This window comes from Calypte anna, chromosome 4A, assembly GCF_003957555.1.
Source record: "Calypte anna isolate BGI_N300 chromosome 4A, bCalAnn1_v1.p, whole genome shotgun sequence".
Classification (NCBI taxonomy): domain Eukaryota; kingdom Metazoa; phylum Chordata; class Aves; order Apodiformes; family Trochilidae; genus Calypte; species Calypte anna.
The window spans coordinates 21,873,702-21,892,649 of NC_044248.1; the positions used below are offsets into that span (position 1 = coordinate 21,873,702).

General features: G+C 36.8%; 1 protein-coding gene across 7 annotated transcripts in view; it reads left to right on the forward strand.

The window, feature by feature from the left end:
• Window positions 1–18,948, forward strand: part of FAT1 (FAT atypical cadherin 1) — a 105,874-nt gene that overhangs the window by 49,800 nt on the left and 37,126 nt on the right. For all 7 annotated transcript variants that reach the window (XM_030450331.1, XM_030450332.1, XM_030450334.1 and 4 more), the window contains 4 exons: window positions 4,449–4,510; window positions 7,596–7,925; window positions 8,428–8,638; window positions 12,670–12,809. In XM_030450331.1, the coding sequence (XP_030306191.1) occupies window positions 4,449–4,510; window positions 7,596–7,925; window positions 8,428–8,638; window positions 12,670–12,809 (743 nt within the window). The remainder of the gene's footprint in view (window positions 1–4,448; window positions 4,511–7,595; window positions 7,926–8,427; window positions 8,639–12,669; window positions 12,810–18,948) is intronic.

Here is an 18,948-nt window from a genome sequence, read left to right on the forward strand (position 1 = left end):
GAATTTTGAAACACTCTTGAATAGAAAAATTGCACCAATTCACTGGAGATGCCATTTAGTCATCATTAGCTTGGACATATTTATTATAAATTTGTGTTTTTTCAAGGATGCTTGATTTGACTTCCCATAGGTGTGCATTGACTCCCAAGTGAAATATCAGTTGGTGATATGAATTACTGGAGCTCATTATTATTATTTATAATTATTTAATTATATAGTACTTAACATAGTTAAATAATTATAATTATTATTACTGTGGTGTTTTGAAGGGCCAGAGGAGGGTAGTGAGCGATACGAGGAGACTGAAGGAAAACAGGGAACTATGACTGTAAAACAATGCTGTGTGGGTCAGTTTTGCTTTGAGAATGAATGCTTTGTCACAGTGATCTGTTTCTCACATAGGTTCTTATTTCTCTCATTCAGGAGTGAACAGATTCTTCCTTTCTCATAATGAAGATTTAAAACCTGATTATGTTACAGACTTCTTCAGAAATTAATTGAAATAATCTTTTACTTGTCACTTCTGTGAGGATGTGATGCATGTAAAGGTGTGGTTATTCATTTACTTGTGTAGAGGGGAACGGCAAAGAAATCTCCAAACTGCTACAGAAAAGAGAGGAATTCCAGTCTAAAAGGTTGGAGAACACCTGTTATCAATAGAAATGGCAGAGCGGTGGCTTCTTTTTCAGGGAGCTGACTTGTATTAGGTGCAGAGATTCTCCCCAGCCATCTTACATAGGGCAGCCTTTAGCTGAAGAGAAGCACTCGACCTTACTATCATGGCCTTAATTCAGAAAAGCTCTTCAACAACTGATGAAATCTATTGTTGCACCATTAAGCATTTTATAATAATCAAAACTTGGAAACAGTTGAAACGTAGAAATTGCAATAATCAAAACTTTTGCAGTCTTCAGCTGTAGTGAAACACATCACTGAAGCTAAGCCTTCACTTAAGAAAGTGTCAAGCAGTAAAGAGTTAAATAAAAAGAATGTCATGCATGTGTATGTGATTCTAAATCCAGAAGTGTGACATTTCCTTTGTTGGCATTGGTTTCTGCTGAATATACAGGTTATATATGGTGAAGAGTAAACCCTTCTGTTATTGGTCTGAAGTGTTTTAACAGAAGAGTGACATGCTTGGTTGAAAAGGCTGGAAGTTTTAACAGATCAAAGCATATATATATATGTTGTTCTTAGTATATAGTTCTCTGCTTACACATTTGAGTTATATTTTTGAGCTTCATGAACAGAAATTATATCTACAATTAGACTTTATTAAAGAAAGTATTGTGTGTAGAGTAGTTGTATATGGGTTGTTTGGTTTGTTGGGGATTTTTGGTTTTGTTTTCGTAGGCATTCATTAGTAGTGGCTCTAGTCTTAATGTTTCTTGATGGGGAAAAAGTAGGTACAAAACTCTTGAGAAGTGCCATCTGCCTGCTTTTATGTGTTAGCAATTCTCTGCTTGCTGCTGTGAGAGATGGAATCTAATATTGTAAAAGGTTGTAGACTTTTATCTAGAGGAAGGCAAGCATAATAAGGTATTTCTGTTGGAATTACTTCATTCCTGTGCTGTTTGAGATCCTCCCTGTGTACAACACAGTTTTCAACAGCCAGTTCTTTTAGTGGCTATGCTGAGCTTTACCCTTTTCCCTTCTAACTGTGGTGAATCTCAAGAGATTCGTGCTTCATGGGAGTGCTTGTGCTGACTTTCTCCAGAGGTACTGGAATAGAGGAGAGCTTGTGCTTCTTGAAGTCAGCATCAACATCTCTATGACTAAGGCAAGCAGATGAGGCATCTGGTCTGCTGTTTCCTCATTTCTAAGCAATAGTTCTGTGTTGGTCCCCGTAGAGCCTGTGAAAAGAAAATGTGTGGCTTGACCAGCCCCAGCCAGGAAATTAGGAGAAAGCTTTCTTTAGAGTATGTGGCAATAAATACTTTGAGTTTTTACAATTCACAGCTCTGTAATCTCTATGGAAAGGTAGTACCTCAAGGAGGTAATATCTCCCCCCCCCGCCAGCGCACAGAACTAATGCAACATTTCTTCCTTGTTTGTTTTTCTTGTTCTTTTTTTAAAAAAATGTCATTCCCACTTTCTTAGTAATCAAGGGCGATTACTTCATAGTACAAAAAGGATGTATCCTAATAATAACATACATATCTTCTGTGTGTTGTAAAAGCACAAAAAGGTAAAGCAGGAGAAGATGATAGAGCTTTATGTCTAGAGTACTAGGTAGATAATGGATTTGATACAATGGCAAGCGAAATTGGTGGGAAATCAAGGGGAGATTTGACCGTAATTGAAACAGCTATTATTCACACTATTTCTTGAAGGATGGTTGTTTGAACATTTGATAGCTGTGATATTGTCTTATATAAGTTTTGTTCATACTATTTTGTGCGGAATAGCTATTTCACTGGTATATATAGCCTGCAACTCTCTTTTGACAGGAGCATTGATTAGCTATGCACTGGTAGTATAAAATTCTGTTTCTGTTGACTCTTTAAAGTGAAATGGAAATCTGCATTGCTTTTTTTAATTAGCCACTGTGGCTTTTTTTTATCTATGACACTGAAGACTTCTTTGCTGTAGCGGATCAGCCTTGAAAACTTTATAAATGGATTTTAATTTTGCTTATGAGAGGTCTTATTACTAAAAATCTTATAATATAGCTAGAAAAAGAAACATAGAGTATGTGGCTTGTCGTATGATCTCTGTTTTGTCCTTAACTGGGTAACTGCTTCCCTGCTTTTCTGTTTGACAATTAAGGATCAAGGTGCTTTCCTGTCCCAGTAAAAAGCTGGAGTAGTTGGGTAAAAGGTCTCCTGACATTGCAGTGCCTTCTGTGCTTATCATATGCTGGGCTCTTGCTGCAAAAAATATGGGATGCTTTGGCCAGTAGTGACTTAAGTCAACCACATCCAGGTTGTGGTGTTTGCTTTAAGGAAAGCTAAGGTGGATCTAGCAGGATTTACTAGCACAGGCTCGGTGCCATGTGAAGACAGCAGTGGTGTTTGTGGGGCCAGCTTGTACCTGCAAACAGGTTAATGGCTTTTGTGCAGCAAAGAAACTGAGTTATCTTGTGTCTGCATCTGTGGCATGATTAACACACACATTAGCAAGTCATTAATCTATAACTGAGGGTTGACTAAGTTCATGAAACACCACTGTTAAAATTTCGAACCTAGAATTAGGGAGAATGAATTCAAATGAGATCTGTTTGTATTTGGATTTCACTGTCTTTTTGTCACCTCTTAATCTGATTTTGTTTACTTAAACCAAAACTCATTTTGCCTTCCTAAGGTTGCATTAAAGGTGTATCGAATGCTTACACCCAAATCTAACATCATGCATCAGAAACTTGTCCTCATTTTTTGGCTAATGCCAACAGCAAGTGTGTGACTCTGTCACTGCCAAATCAGGACAGCACACACAAATTGCTTGTTTCCACCATTAATACATGGGGGGTTGTGGTTTGACCCCCGATGAAGACTAAGCACCATGCTTACTAGAATGGGGAGAAAATCAAAAGTGTAAAAGTAAGAAAACTCATGGGTTGAGATAAAGACAGTTTAAAGCAAAAGTCATACATGCAAGCAAAGCAAAACAAGGAATGAGTTCACTACTTCCCATTGGCAGATGGGTGTTCAGCCACCTCTGGAAAAGTAGGTCTCCATCACATGTAAAGGATGCTTGGGAAGACAAACACCATCACTCTGAGCATCTCCCCCTTCCTTCTTTCCTCATTTTCGTTTACTGAGCACGATGTCATATGGTATGGAATATCCCTTTGGTCAGTTGGTGTCAGCTGTCCCGGGTGTGTCTCCTCCCAGCTTCTTGTGCACCTCCAGTCTGTTTGCTGGCAGGGTGGTGTGAGAAGCAGAAAAGGCTTTGACTCACATAAGCAGTGCTCAGCAATAACTAAAACGTTCCTGTGTGAAGAAAACTGTTTTCAGCACAAATCCAAAATATAGCCCTATACTGGCTAGTAATACAACATTAACTCCATCCTAGCCCAAACCAGAATAATTTATCTCTTCAGGTAATTCTTTTTCTGTTGTTATCACTAAAAATATAAACATAGGTTTCTCCTGAAGTGATTGGCAATTATTCAGATAATGCCTTTGAAACAAGGCATATGAACACTAAAAACAAGACAGTGAGAGAATTACATACACTGCCATCAGAAGCGTGACATGCATGGGGTGTTGGAGTACTGAACTGTGGCTGTCTTAGAGGCAACAACAGCTCAGCTTTCAGATTGCAAAGAATGTTTTCACAGCCCTAAAGGACTGGAAACCCTTCACCCCTTGTCTTAATGAAAGCCTAAGTTCTGCAAAAATACTGCCTAAGACAAAACTGACATTGGGCCTATCGGTACCTACTGGTTTAATTAATTCAGATTATTTTCTTGAAGGATCTTATTAATTATTCTTTTATATTTACAGGTCTAATTACAACCACATCTAGAAAACTAGATCGAGAGCAGCAGGGGGAGCATATTCTGGAGGTAAATAACTTCTTTCGTTCTCTGAAAAACCATTCATTGTTCTTTTTACAAACTTAAGTCTGTAAAAAGTTTACCATACTTAATTACAAATTATTTAGAGAACTAGATTTCAGAAGTAAGTTGCTTCTGTGTTCATTCTACTGCAATGTGCAAAACTACCTATCTTATAAAAACAGTATCTTGGGAGGGTGGGAATTGTTTCTTAAGAGAAGGCTTACAGATGGGATGCAACTTTTTGGTTTTATACCTGTAAACCAAGATTTGCTTTCAAACACTACAAAGACTCATTAAAAGGAGTGGTGTGATTCCTTTTTTGTTGTTGTTTTCTTTCTTTTCTTACTGTGTAATAATTGGAATAGCTATTTCAGTCTTTCTTTTAATATTGAGAACACGACTATATGCTGAGTAGACTTTTTTTCTGCATGTTTATTGATCATATGAGCAGATGAGTTTCAAAATATGCATTATAAATTCAGAAGCTGAGAGCATGAAATTTGTAACAAAATTCATTTACTTAGCTGCATTTAATCATAACCTGTAATTTATGTAATGCCTATTCTCAATCTCTGTCAAACAACATGGAAGAAAAACACATGAAAAACTGTGAGTCTTCCAGTTTCACAATGTTGCCGTGCGGTGTGAGCACTGTACTTCACTTGTAATGAAGACTTTATATTCAAAGTGATACTTACATACTAAGATTCATCTGGAACCCTTATTGTGCCTCTCCTCCTGGGTGGTAGATAAAGGACTTCAGTTTGAGTGGGCAAAATGAACATTAAAGCTAGAGAAGCAAATATGAACTACTAAAAACTTGTGAAATTTGTAAAAAGGTTTTCTTACAGGAATGGAAGGACTGTGCAGACTTGGAGGTAAATGTACTACTTGGCAGCACAAACTATCTTTTTGCAGAACTCCAGTGTACATGAAGTCTTCCTGGCCTTTCTGTTGTGTTGGAAGATTGCAATCTGAATTAATGCAGCTTTGGACCAAATTTTCTTCATGATTTTAGTTTCTGTGTCAACTTCAGAAACAACTCTTTACACATAAGTAGTTATAGGGTAGAATTTTCTCTATTGTGTGACTCTAGTTGTCGTAATAGCAAAGTTAATTAACTGGCAAACCTGGTTTAGTATTAGACATGTTATTCCTGTACATTGAATATCCTTACCTCATTTCTTGACCACTACTATGTATATTGGTTATAAATTTGGTACATCGTGATTTTTACTCCTATGCATATTGTGCTGGCTTTTCTATTGCATGTATACAGCAAATCAAATGAGTTGTGGATCATTCTCTGACCCTGAAGCCAGCTGGTTTAGTATGGCTTTGGTTGCTTATACCTTACCCCTCCTACAAGGTTGCATGTCCAGGTTGCATGTTGAGAATGGTGCCTAAATTGTGTGAATTCTCAGGCTACAGGAGGCACTGTGTGGGAATGTGCTGCTTGATCTGGGCTAAAACTTCCACCAGAGATCACATCAAAAGTGCAGTTTTATAGGTGGCTGTCTGCTAGCAGTCATGCCTTTTAATTTAACCAAAGTTATCACAAAGTAACATGTACAGAAGTCAGATGTGGTTTTTTTAAGGTTACAGTACCACACAACAGTTCATAAATCATCCTGGTTTTAGCATTTTCTATAGACACAGCAGATGAAGTTGATTGCTCTGTAGGTTAGAGAATTGGATGTTCCTGTTGGTATCCTTTATAATTCTTTGTTCCTCCTTCATTTTGAATCCCATTATCAAAGTTTTGAATAAACGTCTGGAAAGTATTATGAGCCAAGTGCTGAGCATCTGACTAATTAAATGAGCACTGAAATTTTGACCAGGTGGGTTGGTGGGTTCATTCCTTGTTTGCTAATAAATTTGATCCTTGATTGCACTCCTGCTTACATAATAGTAATTAATGTGCTTTCCCAACTTGAAACTGTTTTCTGCGTGCCAGTTGGAACTGTTAAAATATAATTATTTTAGGTCAGTTTCATGTTACTCTGTTGTATCTTAGTACTGTGTTACATCTTTCATGTCTTCAAAATTGATGATGCATTCAAAGCAAACTAGATTTTCCTAAAAATCACCACTTTTCCACTTGGCTTAGGGTGATGATGATTTTATAGAATCATAGAATTTTCAGGGTTGGAAGGGTTGTTTAAGATCACTTAGTTCCAACCCCCCTGCCATGGGCAGGGACACCTCCCACTAGATCAGGTTGCTCAGAGCCCTGTCCAGCCTGGCCTTAAGAGCTTCCTAATTTAAAAACTTGGGGCATCCACCACCTCTCTGGGCAACCTGTTCCAGTGTCTCACCACCTTCAAGTTATTCCCCTGGAATTTCCTCTTTTGGGATGTATTTTTGGAAGGTTTGGGTTTCTTTGTGAACTGAAAGATCTGTGATGGTGTTCCATTAAAAGAACTAGAGAGAGCAAATGTTTGTATATGTGGAAATCCCACCATCTTTACTAGATTTTTGTAGAAATTTTTACTATTGCTGGAAGGACAGACTTAATTTAATTTCCCATTTCCTTTAGTCCGTGGAGAAGAGGTAGTTGTGTGTCTTAAAAGGCAATTTTTAAAGCTACTTCAAAGAAGACAGTGATTTCATGTCAAAATGTAGGGAATTTTTAGTGCATAGGCCTGTAAAATTCTCAATATTAAATTCTTAAGAATTGCTTCTTTTGAGATGTAAAGTCAAATTACTAAATGGAAAAGTTGCAAGGAAGCACTAGGCTGGAAGTACATTAAGATATCATTACAGCAAAGTTATCAGTGATACTAGGGTGCTGTTTCTGAATTCAAATTAATGTTTCAGTTACAATGCTGCAAAATGTGGAATGGATTTAATATATATTTGTCTACTCCTACATACCATACATCAATCATCAAAAATAACAGCTGAATAAACATTTGCAGTGCCTTTTTTAATTATTCACCAACTAGCTTTACCCAGTGGTCTCTAACTGAAGTTAGGGAATTGGCAACTGGAGTAAGTAATTATAGTGAAAAGCACTCTTAAAAGAGTATTTTTTGAAAGATGCTGTTTGAATTGAGCACTAAACATGTATTTTCTCTAACAAATACAGGTAACAGTAACAGACAATGGTGTTCCTGCAAAATCAACAGTTGCACGGGTGATAGTGAAGGTTTTAGATGAGAATGACAATAAGCCTCAGTTCTTGCAAAAGTTCTACAAAATCCGTCTTCCAGAGCGTGGTAAGCCAGAACGGGAGAGAACTGCAAGGAGAGAACCCATCTATCGAGTTATTGCTGCAGATAAAGATGAAGGCCCCAATGCAGAGATCTCTTACAGTATTGAAGATGGTGATGAACATGGCAAATTCTTTATTGAACCAAAAACTGGAGTGGTTTCATCAAAGAAATATTCTGCAGCAAGGGACTATGATATTCTTTCAGTGAGTCAAAATCTTGTACATCATGAATATGTGTTCTTTTGTCTGTATTCTCATCACTCAGTAGCTCACAGGTGGGTGACTGCAGTGTCTGAAGGAAGAAAGCTTCAACAAATACAGAAGTACTGTTTTGTGAGTTTACTTTGAGTTGGTTTATAGAGGATAATTTCAAGTGTTTGTATTGAGAAAGGGAATCAAGAAACTGCTATTCTTTTCCAGAATTCGACAGATAATGACCATATGCAATCAGTTTGGCTCTCTTTCAGGAAGACAGCAAAATAAAAGTCAATTTATGGCAACAGTTTGTGCTACTATCAGGTGCTGCATGCTTTTTCTCCATTTGTTGCCCAGATAATGAAGGGCAAGTGGCACTTTGAGAGACACTTAACCTTTTTGGATATATCTCACACAAGCAAACATGCTTGGTGTTTATTATTACTTTTCCATTTATGTGACAGCGTGATTTAGGTGATCTTGTAGCCTAAAAGATGTTTTTGTTTCACAGATTAAAGCTGTAGATAACGGTCGTCCACAAAAATCATCAACTACCCGGCTTCACATAGAATGGATTCCAAAGCCTGTCCCACCCACAGAGCCCATTTATTTTGAGGAAGCTTTTTTTTCTTTTACGGTGATGGAAAGTGACCCAGTGGCTCACATGATTGGTGTAATAGCTGTTGAACCTCTTGGAACACCACTTTGGTTTGACATAACGGGTAAGGATGCCTTAAGAGCTTTTATTATTAGAAACAAATGCATGGAGTCAGAGATATGGGAGGGCTCAGTGTAGCTTGAATTCTTAATTGTTCCTCTAAATAATGCAGTGCTTGGGCATTCTTTAGCTGTAGATACATGTTTCTTCCCATATTTAATTATATATCAAAATTACTTCAGTTTTTATCAATGCCACTATATATTCAAGATTAAAATTACATTGCAAAGTACCTGTAGTGCTGTGGTTTTGGAAATGACTTACTGAATATTGTGTCAGCGAAATTAAAATGAATCAAATCAATCTTGTAGACTGTAGGACAGGGCAAGAAATTAAATGCTAGTTTTCCACAAGTTGCAACAGGACACCCAAAGAGATGCTATGCTGTTCACATGGGCTTCTTGTTCTCTGGGCTGCTTCATAGTTTGCTGTCCCTTGATTCACTACTAAAAGGAAAGCATGCACTGTTCCTAACCCTAGCAAACTTCTTCCTGTACGTATTCTCATTACTGTGTCACACATTATCCTCTACCTTTGAAAGGGGAATCCTAGTCAGTAATATGGCTATACATTGATATCTTGTGTCAAAACAACTAGTGCTTTTTGATTTTAGACTTACTAGGCCTATGAGCACCAGGAATACGCAGAGTTCACTGTATAGCTGAGAATGAAACCAAGTTCAGTCCTGTGTTACATTCTTCGAAATCAAGGAGAACATTACAGCCTTGTTTCTGGAGAGATACCTCGTAGTGAAAATTTTCTGGTCTTAAAATAGCCCTGTCAGATTGGAAATTTTTTCCACAACATGCACAAGAGAGAGAAGGATCCTTTTCACCTTGGCTACTGCTGAAAGTTTTAGCTGTTATAATGGTGTTAGGTTGTTGGGGAGAACATTTTTTTTATAAATATTTTTTTTTTTAAAGTAATGACTTTTAAGGTCTGTTTTGATGGTCTGTATTTCCTTACGGGTAACAACATTTATAAAACTGATATTACATGTAGCAAGACTATGTAAATGCCAAATACTTGAGGGTGTTCTCAGAAAGCTTTCAAGCACATGAGGAAGATACGTTTTTTTCTTAAATACATGCTTCAAGCATGAACAACTTGAGATGACATTGAATCACTTTTAATGTCCTAAATACTTACATATATTTTATTTAAATCATTCTAATTTATTCTTGGGGGGGAAAAAAAAGAGAGTTCTTGTCAAAATAGATCATAGTTGAATATAAGATGTTTACACTTAGACAAATTAAGGTGTTAGAGATCTGTACAACTGTGTAGAGGGAGTAAAGAGTTCAAGATGCCTCCTTCCATTTTTATACAGGTGCAGCTCTCTGCATTAACGTTATTTTGGAACTGAGGCTATTGTTTTGCTTTTCTCCCAAACATATACACACATAGACATAGGAGTAGAAAAGCAGAAAATATAAAAATAACTTAGTGAGCAGGAGAGAGGTTAAGGTTTCATGGGCTCCGGTTCAAAGAGGGTTATCCAGTCAACAACAAGCAGAAGCATTTGTATACACAAAAGAGTGCATTAATGGAAGGGTTAAGAAAGGTTATTGTCAGGAAAATGTGAGTAGTTTGAGGAGATAAAACACCTCAGAAGTCTTCCATGGAGTACAGAAATGGTGTTTCATTTTAATAAGAAAAAATTGTTAATGAGATTGGGGATGTACTTTTCTATTGGTTTTTTATTTAGTTTGCTTCAACTTTGTGCACTCTGAGCACTGTGTACATCTGAATAGAATTCTCATGGTATTATTTTCATTTGCTCCTTCTAAGCATGTAGCACAGTTTGGACACTAACAGAATTTTTATTGTATGCTTAACACAGAAAACAAGTGAAGTTTTTGTGCTGTTTGTAAAAAGACTCATAGAAACTCCAAGGGGAAAGAGCAGAACTTGTCTGTACAGTGTAGAATAAACCTTTTGATTTTGATTGTTTTCTAAGCAAAAGTGTATTGGAAAGTTTGATATGTGATCATGTTGTGAATTTACTGGCTACTCTTATAGGTGGTCACTTTACTGCCCTTTTTTACTGTTTCTAATAGCATGAATTAATTTGATTGACAGCTTTCCTTTGTGTTCTGTGCTTGCTTTCCATGCTTTCTTTCTTTTTGGCTGAGCCAGGAGACAAGCTTGCTAGTGAAGTATTTTACATCTTTCAGATGGCTTGTGACCTGAACTGTACAGCAGAAGGTATCTGCTGAGATCACATAATTTATTACCAGATTATGAGATCTGAAATGAAAGCGTACATTTATAAAATATTTATTTTATTAACCCTTCGGAAATCAAAGTGCTCACAGTTGCATTTGTGACAGGTTCGTTTTTGTTTTGTTTTGTCATCATTACATTTATACAGCATCAATTCAGAGCATGCAGTTTTTACTTTGACCAAAATTGTTGCTGTTACATTGTAAGTGTAACAGATGCAGAAGTTTGGGTTGAGTTCTGCTTCAGTGGATTACCAGATATCTCCACTACAAAAATTAAACAAAACCTCGGTGATTTCCTTGATAAGGAAGAAAGTTGGTTAGAGAGCTTGCTCTTTTATCAGGGAAATGAATGAACAGATTCGTACCTGTTCACTCTACTCTTCCCTTAAAATGGAGATGACTTCATTGAGACATTTGAGCCATCTGTGAAAACAGTATTGAATGCCAGCTTAAAAAAAGGTAGAGACTCACTTTCTGAAGCTGACATCTTGTACAAAAGTCCTTTTAAAAAATGTCATGTATGTATGCTTATTTAAAACAAAAAGGGTGCTACATTTATTTATGCCCAGTTTATATCCATTGCTTGTGATTCAGTAACACCTGGGACAGTAAGAGGAGTTGGCTTTCAGTGAAACTAGAAAAGCTACCTTATCTATGTCAGTACCAAATATCTTAAATCCAGTGAAGCAGAATTCAGCCCATCTTCCCTCAACTGATATGTCTGTCATGCAATGGAACCTTCTAAGGATGAAAATCTTCTAAAAATATGAATGGGGATCCATTTCAGTATTTGCTGTTCTTTTTTGGATTAAGTATAAATTTGAAAAAAACCAAAAAAAAAAAAAAACCCCCAAAAAACTCCCACAGGTTACATTTGAATGCTAACCTTGTAATATATAATTTAAAAAACGCATGCACATAATTAGAAGAAATTGATTTGCAATACTTAGCACTGGTTTGACCAGAATAATCTGCCTAAAATGGAGGAATCAATTTTTATTGAGCGGTCCGAAGGAATTGTAGTTAAATGGCAGTATTTATCACTGCTAACAATATTTGGACTTAATGGACGTTGTATTCTCATGACAGTCTGCTCAGGGTCGCATGATGATGATCAATTAAATGTTTAAATACCCAAGTGTAGATATTGATCTGCATAGTTATTTTACTATATTTCAAAGAGTAATTTGAAAGTTTCACAAGGGAAGTTAATATAATTCCCTTCAGAAAAGGAGGTTGGCTGTTTTTAAACATTGGGCATTTAAACATTTAGCACTCATCTGAGCTAGTGAGTTTATCTCAGTTGGAGTTAGTTCTTCAGATGCTCAGCATTGAGATGAGAATCCTTTGGAGGTACTGTAGCTTTTTCAACCTTATCTCTAGTTATATAGGAGTACAGTAATTTGTACCCTAATCTGAAAAACAAATTTGACAGTACATCTGATTTTGGATTTTCATTTATTTTGATACAAAGTATGGGGTTTTTTCACCAGTTAGTCTGACTACACAAAATAAACTATCACATTTCAAGTAGTAATTTGCAGTTTCCTGCTGTTTGGAATCTTTAAATTCTTGTTTTAAAAAAATGACAGAATCTTTCTAGGAATCTAGCTAACTTTCCATGAGCCAGACAAATCAGCTTTGTCCAGAAGAAAACAAAGGGCTTAAAATAAGTGTGCATATATAAGTATATGTGTATATAGATCCACCTTCATTAAGCATCTGAAGATGAACATCATCATAAACAAAACCAATGCAACTGTGCTCTGTTTTATGAACTTCTCCCTCTCCTGGTTTCCTGAACAAGGTGGCAACTATGACAGTCGATTTGATGTGGACAAGGGCACTGGAACAATCATTGTCGCTAGACCTCTTGATGCAGAACAGAAATCAAATTACAACTTGACTGTTGAAGCAACAGATGGAACCAGATCTATCAGCACTCAGGTAATGGTCTTCTAATGAAGTGCTTAGAGAAGAAGGAATTTGTACCTGGGAGGTGGGGAGGGTGTTGTATTTTCTTCTTACTATTCTTACTTTTATTCTGGACAGTGAGCATGGGACTCACTATAATAGAATTGGATTCTGATATTCATAAAACCCATGTTGTTTGGTGGTCCAGCTGGAAGGTTGTGTGTTGCTGTGCTCTCTAGTCTAAACCAGCAAGCTTTTATGTTATATCATGTTTCTGCACTACTGAGTAAAAGAAAATAGAAACTAAGCCCCTCCACACGATTTACTCACAAGAAGAGGATTAATACTTATCTGAATTACTCCTCTTTATCCAGCTCTCCCCAGATTGCTAAATAATATGATTATTTCACTTCCAATTTAAAAGACGACTATTGTAAGGTTGCTTTGTTTGTTTCTGCCTTACCAAGATCTGTGAATGACAAATTGTACAATGTCCAGTTATCATTTGATGAAATGGAGCTGCTCCTTCTTCATGGTGTGCCTATACTAACAAGGTTTAGGTGATGGCATCTCACTGTATCTTCCTGAGTATTTTCTTCCAGCTTCAGTGGAAGATAGAAATTGGCGAACACTCCCCCAAAAGCAGCAAGCTCTGACAAACCAAATTTCTTCAAATTATTGTTTTACGCACTCTCCATGGTAGTGGCAATTCTTTGCAGTTCAGCTAGTAAGTTCACTTCAAGGCAGAAGTCTTCTGAGACACTGTTGGAAATAAATCACAGTAAAGTTGGTTATGATGTATGTACCTCCTGTTTTTCCCATCTAGTTTCTTTCACCACCCCTAAATATATATATGGAAGTAATGCTTAGCTGAGGTTGGTGTGAATGGGGCCATGAGTATAGAGAAGCTCTACATCTCTTCCAAACAGAAAGGAATTATTTATTGATTAAAGACTTTCGGATTGGGACAGTAATGTGTTGTGTTACCTACCCCTATAATTGACCTTTATCTCAGGACCTCAAAGTGCAGTAAGTGGGTTGCTGTTTTCTTTTCTGAACATGGGAATCTGTTATGAATGCAGTTCTCGTTGTTCAACTTCTCTGAATAATGTATATTTTTCTGTTGTCTTTTCTAATGTCTTATATATTGTCTTCATTTTAGCCAGAGGGAAGGATGTTTCTTGTCAATGTTAGCAGTTAAAGCAGAATCTTTATTGAGTTATTTGAATATCTGTAGGCTTGATAAGTCAAATAGACTGAATTCAATATTAGAAGGTTGCAAGGTTAACAGTTTCCTTTGAGAGATGTCTTTTCCTTTAATGGTGACAATTGTGGATGATACTCTAGACTGAATTTCCAAGCATGACAACACATCGTGCAGTCAGAACTTGCTACTATCATAGCCATGGTACCCCTGCTGCTGGTGCTGAGAACCACCATAAAAGGTTTCAATGGGCCTGCTGTAAATTCATTGCCTTGTTGTAGTAAAACTGTTGAGCAGATTCATTTCTAGTGATTGCAGAATGCAGAATTCATTTGTTAGTTTGAAAAAAATTAGAAGAAACCCAAATCCAACTAAAAGAGAATTCCCTTTGCTGGGAATGTTAGATAGCATGTGGCTTTCCACACACACTTTACCTCACCCCTCCCAAGTTTGCAATTAAAAATGCCTCCATGAAAAGTATGTTGGGGTAGCTTGGGGACTCGTAAAGGCTGAATTTGCGGTTTCAATGACTGCAGATCGATCCAGTTCTGCTGCTTCTCATATAGCTGAATGCATGCAGGCGTCCTGAGCTGTCACAGCTAAACCACAATTTGCTTTGTTTTCTGATACAACCAAGAATTGAAAGGTCACAAAACCGGTTTAACCCTCACCCCTTCTCTTCTGCAGGGTTACACAAGTCATTTAGTTCTTCTGAGAAGTGCACAGTGTAGCTTTTGTCCAGTTCTTAAAGTGAATTTGTTAGTTTAGAATTTTGTAAAGTTGGGTGAACATTATAAACATCTACCACAGCAGTCTTCTGCAGAATAGTTGGGAGCAGTAGTCTCAAATTTATCATCTCTTATTTCTGTGATTGCTTTTTATATTATTTTCTTTTGTATCTTTCCTTTCTCAGCCAGAGTTGGTAGGAGCAGAGGTGGTGGTTTCTGTTACAAGCAAACACAAAGACTTCCTTTGCTTTGTCTTCCTTTTTCCCCTGCTTGTGGGATCAGCACAAGTAATGCTGTTGCTGTTCTGAGGCTCAGGTTACTGTGGGATGTAGATTGAGGAGCATGGATTAGTTCAAACTCTGCAACTGTTGGGGCATGAACAGACTCCTGGTTTTAACTGATTCTTTTATCTGCCCTGTATCTCCTGGCCCACCCAAATGGTCTGATCTGTTTAAGATAGCCCTTGGGACTATCGTTAAGAAGATAAATTTCAGATGAGGCTTAATTTCAGGGGAATTAAAAATGTTGATGTGAAATCAAAGTTGAAAGGATGATTTATGGCTTCCAGTGAATGAATACTGTTACTCTCTGTTGAAATAATGATGATTAAAGTTTGAGTGTTGATAATGTGTTGGATTATTCTGAGAGCTGATAAACAGTTAAAATGGAGTGACAGGGAAAAAAAAATCTGAATACTGAGTGCATACATGGGAAAAACAATATGCTGTACTCAGCTTTTAGTTTACAAAGTAATTGTTGTAAACATTGGAAATACAGTAGACAATTTATCAGGCCTTGATTAACAGCAGAGTAAGTAATTTTGTGTATAATTTGAAAAAGGAAATTACATTTTCCAAGACACTGAGGAGGAGTGCAAGGAATTAAATCTTACTGTGTAAAAACAGTGTGTGGAATCTGACTTTGAACTAGAAGGCATTGGCTGGCCTCAGGCCATTAACATCTGTTGAGCATTTGACTCTTTCAGGACTTTAGTTAAATAGCTTTTTTGAAAAATAACAGCAGCAGTAGGCGTGGAGGCTGATAGAATTTTTCATGCATCTAAATGCCAAATGCATGATGCAAAACAAGGACAAAAAAATTCCAGGCCTACACTACTGTCCTACCAGTAGTGGTGTTTTACAGATGATGTTAGAGATGACTGGTGGTATACTGGAAAGGAATATCATGGGAAAAAAAAAAAAACAAAAAACAAAAAAATTGCTAGTGCTTTTGGATTCTCATCTTTTGGCCTTAAATAGAAAAGGTTATTTACAGGATATAAGTAGTAATATATGAACTATTTCATATGTTGCTTGTTTGAGGGAGGGAGAGTAAAAGAATTCTGTTTGTAAGCCACTTGCAGTCATTGCTACCTCCATTACGTTTGTTTTTACTGAATGTAGTATTTTAAGATTATTTAAAGCTAATTGCAGCATTTTACCTATTGCTTTGCTATGGCCAGTATTTAATCTTGCTTATGCAAAATTCATATAGATATTATGCTTTGAGAGTGCACTGCACTGCTCTGGAGGGACATTTTAGAACCGGAACACAACTATATTATCTCTGGATAATATAACTTTTGGTTATGAAAATTCTGGTGTAAAAATGTAAGTCTAGTGTATTTATGAATGGAGAGAGTAGGAAGCTTTACACACCACATAGAATCAGCAATTGAAAAATTAGGCTAAAACAATCCAAAGGAACACCATGCTTAAATGTTACGCATGAGTATATTTTGTCAGTGGCACACACCTCCTCTGTAACTTACTAATAATCAATGCATCCTGATACAAATTTAGGTTTCCACTGTCAGATAACTAATAATAGTCTTTCCCCTAAATAATCCTGGACTGCTTTGTTCTGTGTGTAACCAAGTTGTATCATTCTCAGTAAAGTCAGTGAGTAGAGGACAATTGTGCAACACAGTAATTGCATAGCCTTGCAATATATGTCACATTTCTCTAGTTCCAGACAATTTTGAGAGCACATTATGGTCTGTTAATGTCAAACTTTTTTAGAGTGGGCCTCCCAATTATGCAGCTTCTCTCTAGTGAGATAATATTAATATATTTCATTTGAATTTAGTATTATAATTCCATAGAGAATTTATGTAGTTGTTTTTATAGTATTATAATACTGTTACTTAGAATAATGTTACTTTAGAATAACACAAGCTTTTCATGTATTTTGTTTTCAGGCAGGCCAGTCTGTATTTTTCTATGCAGGTCTCTAAAACTGCATTCACAGTTGTTACTTCAGGTACCTGTCATTTAATTTTAAGGTCTTAACAGTTTACAGGAAAATTTGGTTCCCTTATGTTTTAAAGGACATCTCATATCTAGCACCTGTCAGCATTGGTAAGAATCCTTGTCTTGAAAGAAGGATTTCCTTAAAACATTTATTTAATAGTTTGGATTAGAAGAAGCCCCTGGAGTTCATCTGGTTTAAACTCCTGCCCAAAGCAGAACAAACTGTAAAGCTGGATCAAGTTGTTCAGAGATGTGTCAAGTTCTAAGTTCCTGGGATGACAGGGGTGCCACCTCATGGAGCATACTTTCAGTTAGTGTTTAGCAACTCTCCTTGTCAATACTTTTTTTTCTAATGTTTAATTGTAGTTTTCCTTATAGCTTGTGAGTGTTGCCTCTTGTCCTTTCACTGTGCAACCTGAAGAAGTGTCTCTCTCTCTCTCTTTCCTGCAGCCCCCTTTACACACTGGATCAAGAGCTTTTAGGTCCCCGTTGATTTTAATGACCCTTTACTGGGTTTGTTTCAATTTGTCAAAATTTCTCTTGGACTGCAGGGCCCAAAAATGTGGATCTACAGTCCCACTAGTGGATGCCAAATAGAGAGGAATAATTCCTTTCCCCCTCTCTGTTGCTTCTTTTATTAAAGCAGCCCAGTGTGCAGTTAGCCAGGTAAACAAACAGGTGCCCATCGATCCACGTTATACTTACCTGCCAGAATCTGCAGGGAGGCATAAAGTAACAGTAAGTGAGAAATTAATCCTAAGGCATGGAGCTTAAAAAAACCTTTCACTTGAATCTAAGATAAACTTTGGATTTTAAGTGCATTTAAAATGATTGCACTGGTAGATCAAATTGTGTATTTGTAGTTGTGTTTACCACTGTAGAGAAAAACTGAGTGCCTGAGCAGGTAATTTGACAGGTAATGGAATACCTGAGCCAGGCACTCATAGTGACTGAGTCATTATGTATTTTTGTTAATAATTCATATGTAATAGTGCTATACATTTTGGTGAGCTATCTTTTTACCTGCTCATTCCAGCAGTACTTTTTGGAGGCTGTTTCTTTACGTGTTTGGTGGTAAGGCTGTTCTAACTGCTTCACTAGCTAATGCCAGAGGAGGTTGATGCTAAGTCCTCCTGATGATACTACCAACAGGTCACTTCTCAGCTAAGCCGGCTATGTGGTTAGTCTTGCAGGTACCAACATTAGTTTACCAGTCAATATGTTTCTGGCATCTAACCTAATACTTTGAGCACTTTTTCGTGGTGCTCTATTCTGTTTTCCTGTATTAATTTTGTGTAGTACCAGCATTACAAGTGGCCATGTCTTCTGCTCCAAAGTCTCGTCTAATGCAATTGCTCTGGAGTTACATGATTTCCCATCTAAGGGTTTGACCCAAGTTTCTGTATTTTGTTATCTGGAGGGAAATATATGTGAACTTAATTAACAGCTTTGATTTAAATCCATCAAATTTACACTTTATCTTTTTGCTTAATTGTTTTTTTGAGTCTAAATCTGTTGAGGGGTGGGAATTGAATAAAACCATTGTTGACATGTTCACTTTGAAAGCATAGAATCCATGAATTAAGAGTTGTAATTGTATATGATCTTTTAATCTTTTAGTTATAAAAATACATTTATATAGTTTGGTTGCTGTTGGCAGCTGATTTTTTCTCCATTTTTTAAAAATTCTTTGACCATCTTCATTGGGTTTCAATTTCCTAAAGACCAGTGTTCAGTGAGCAGGTGTCTTTGATGAAATGCTATGTGAGTGACTGTATTGGCATCTTCAGTATTTCTTCTTCCAAGAGGGATTTAAAAGTAGTTTATTGATACAGAATTAAAAGAAAAAAACAGAAAAACAACAAAACACCACAACTGTGCTTTTGTTGCTTTGTTACATCATCTCTAGTCATGGGAATCTAAAAGACTTACGTATTTAAGGTCATATTCTTTACAGTCCTGTTGTTTGTTTTCCAGTTGTATTCGTT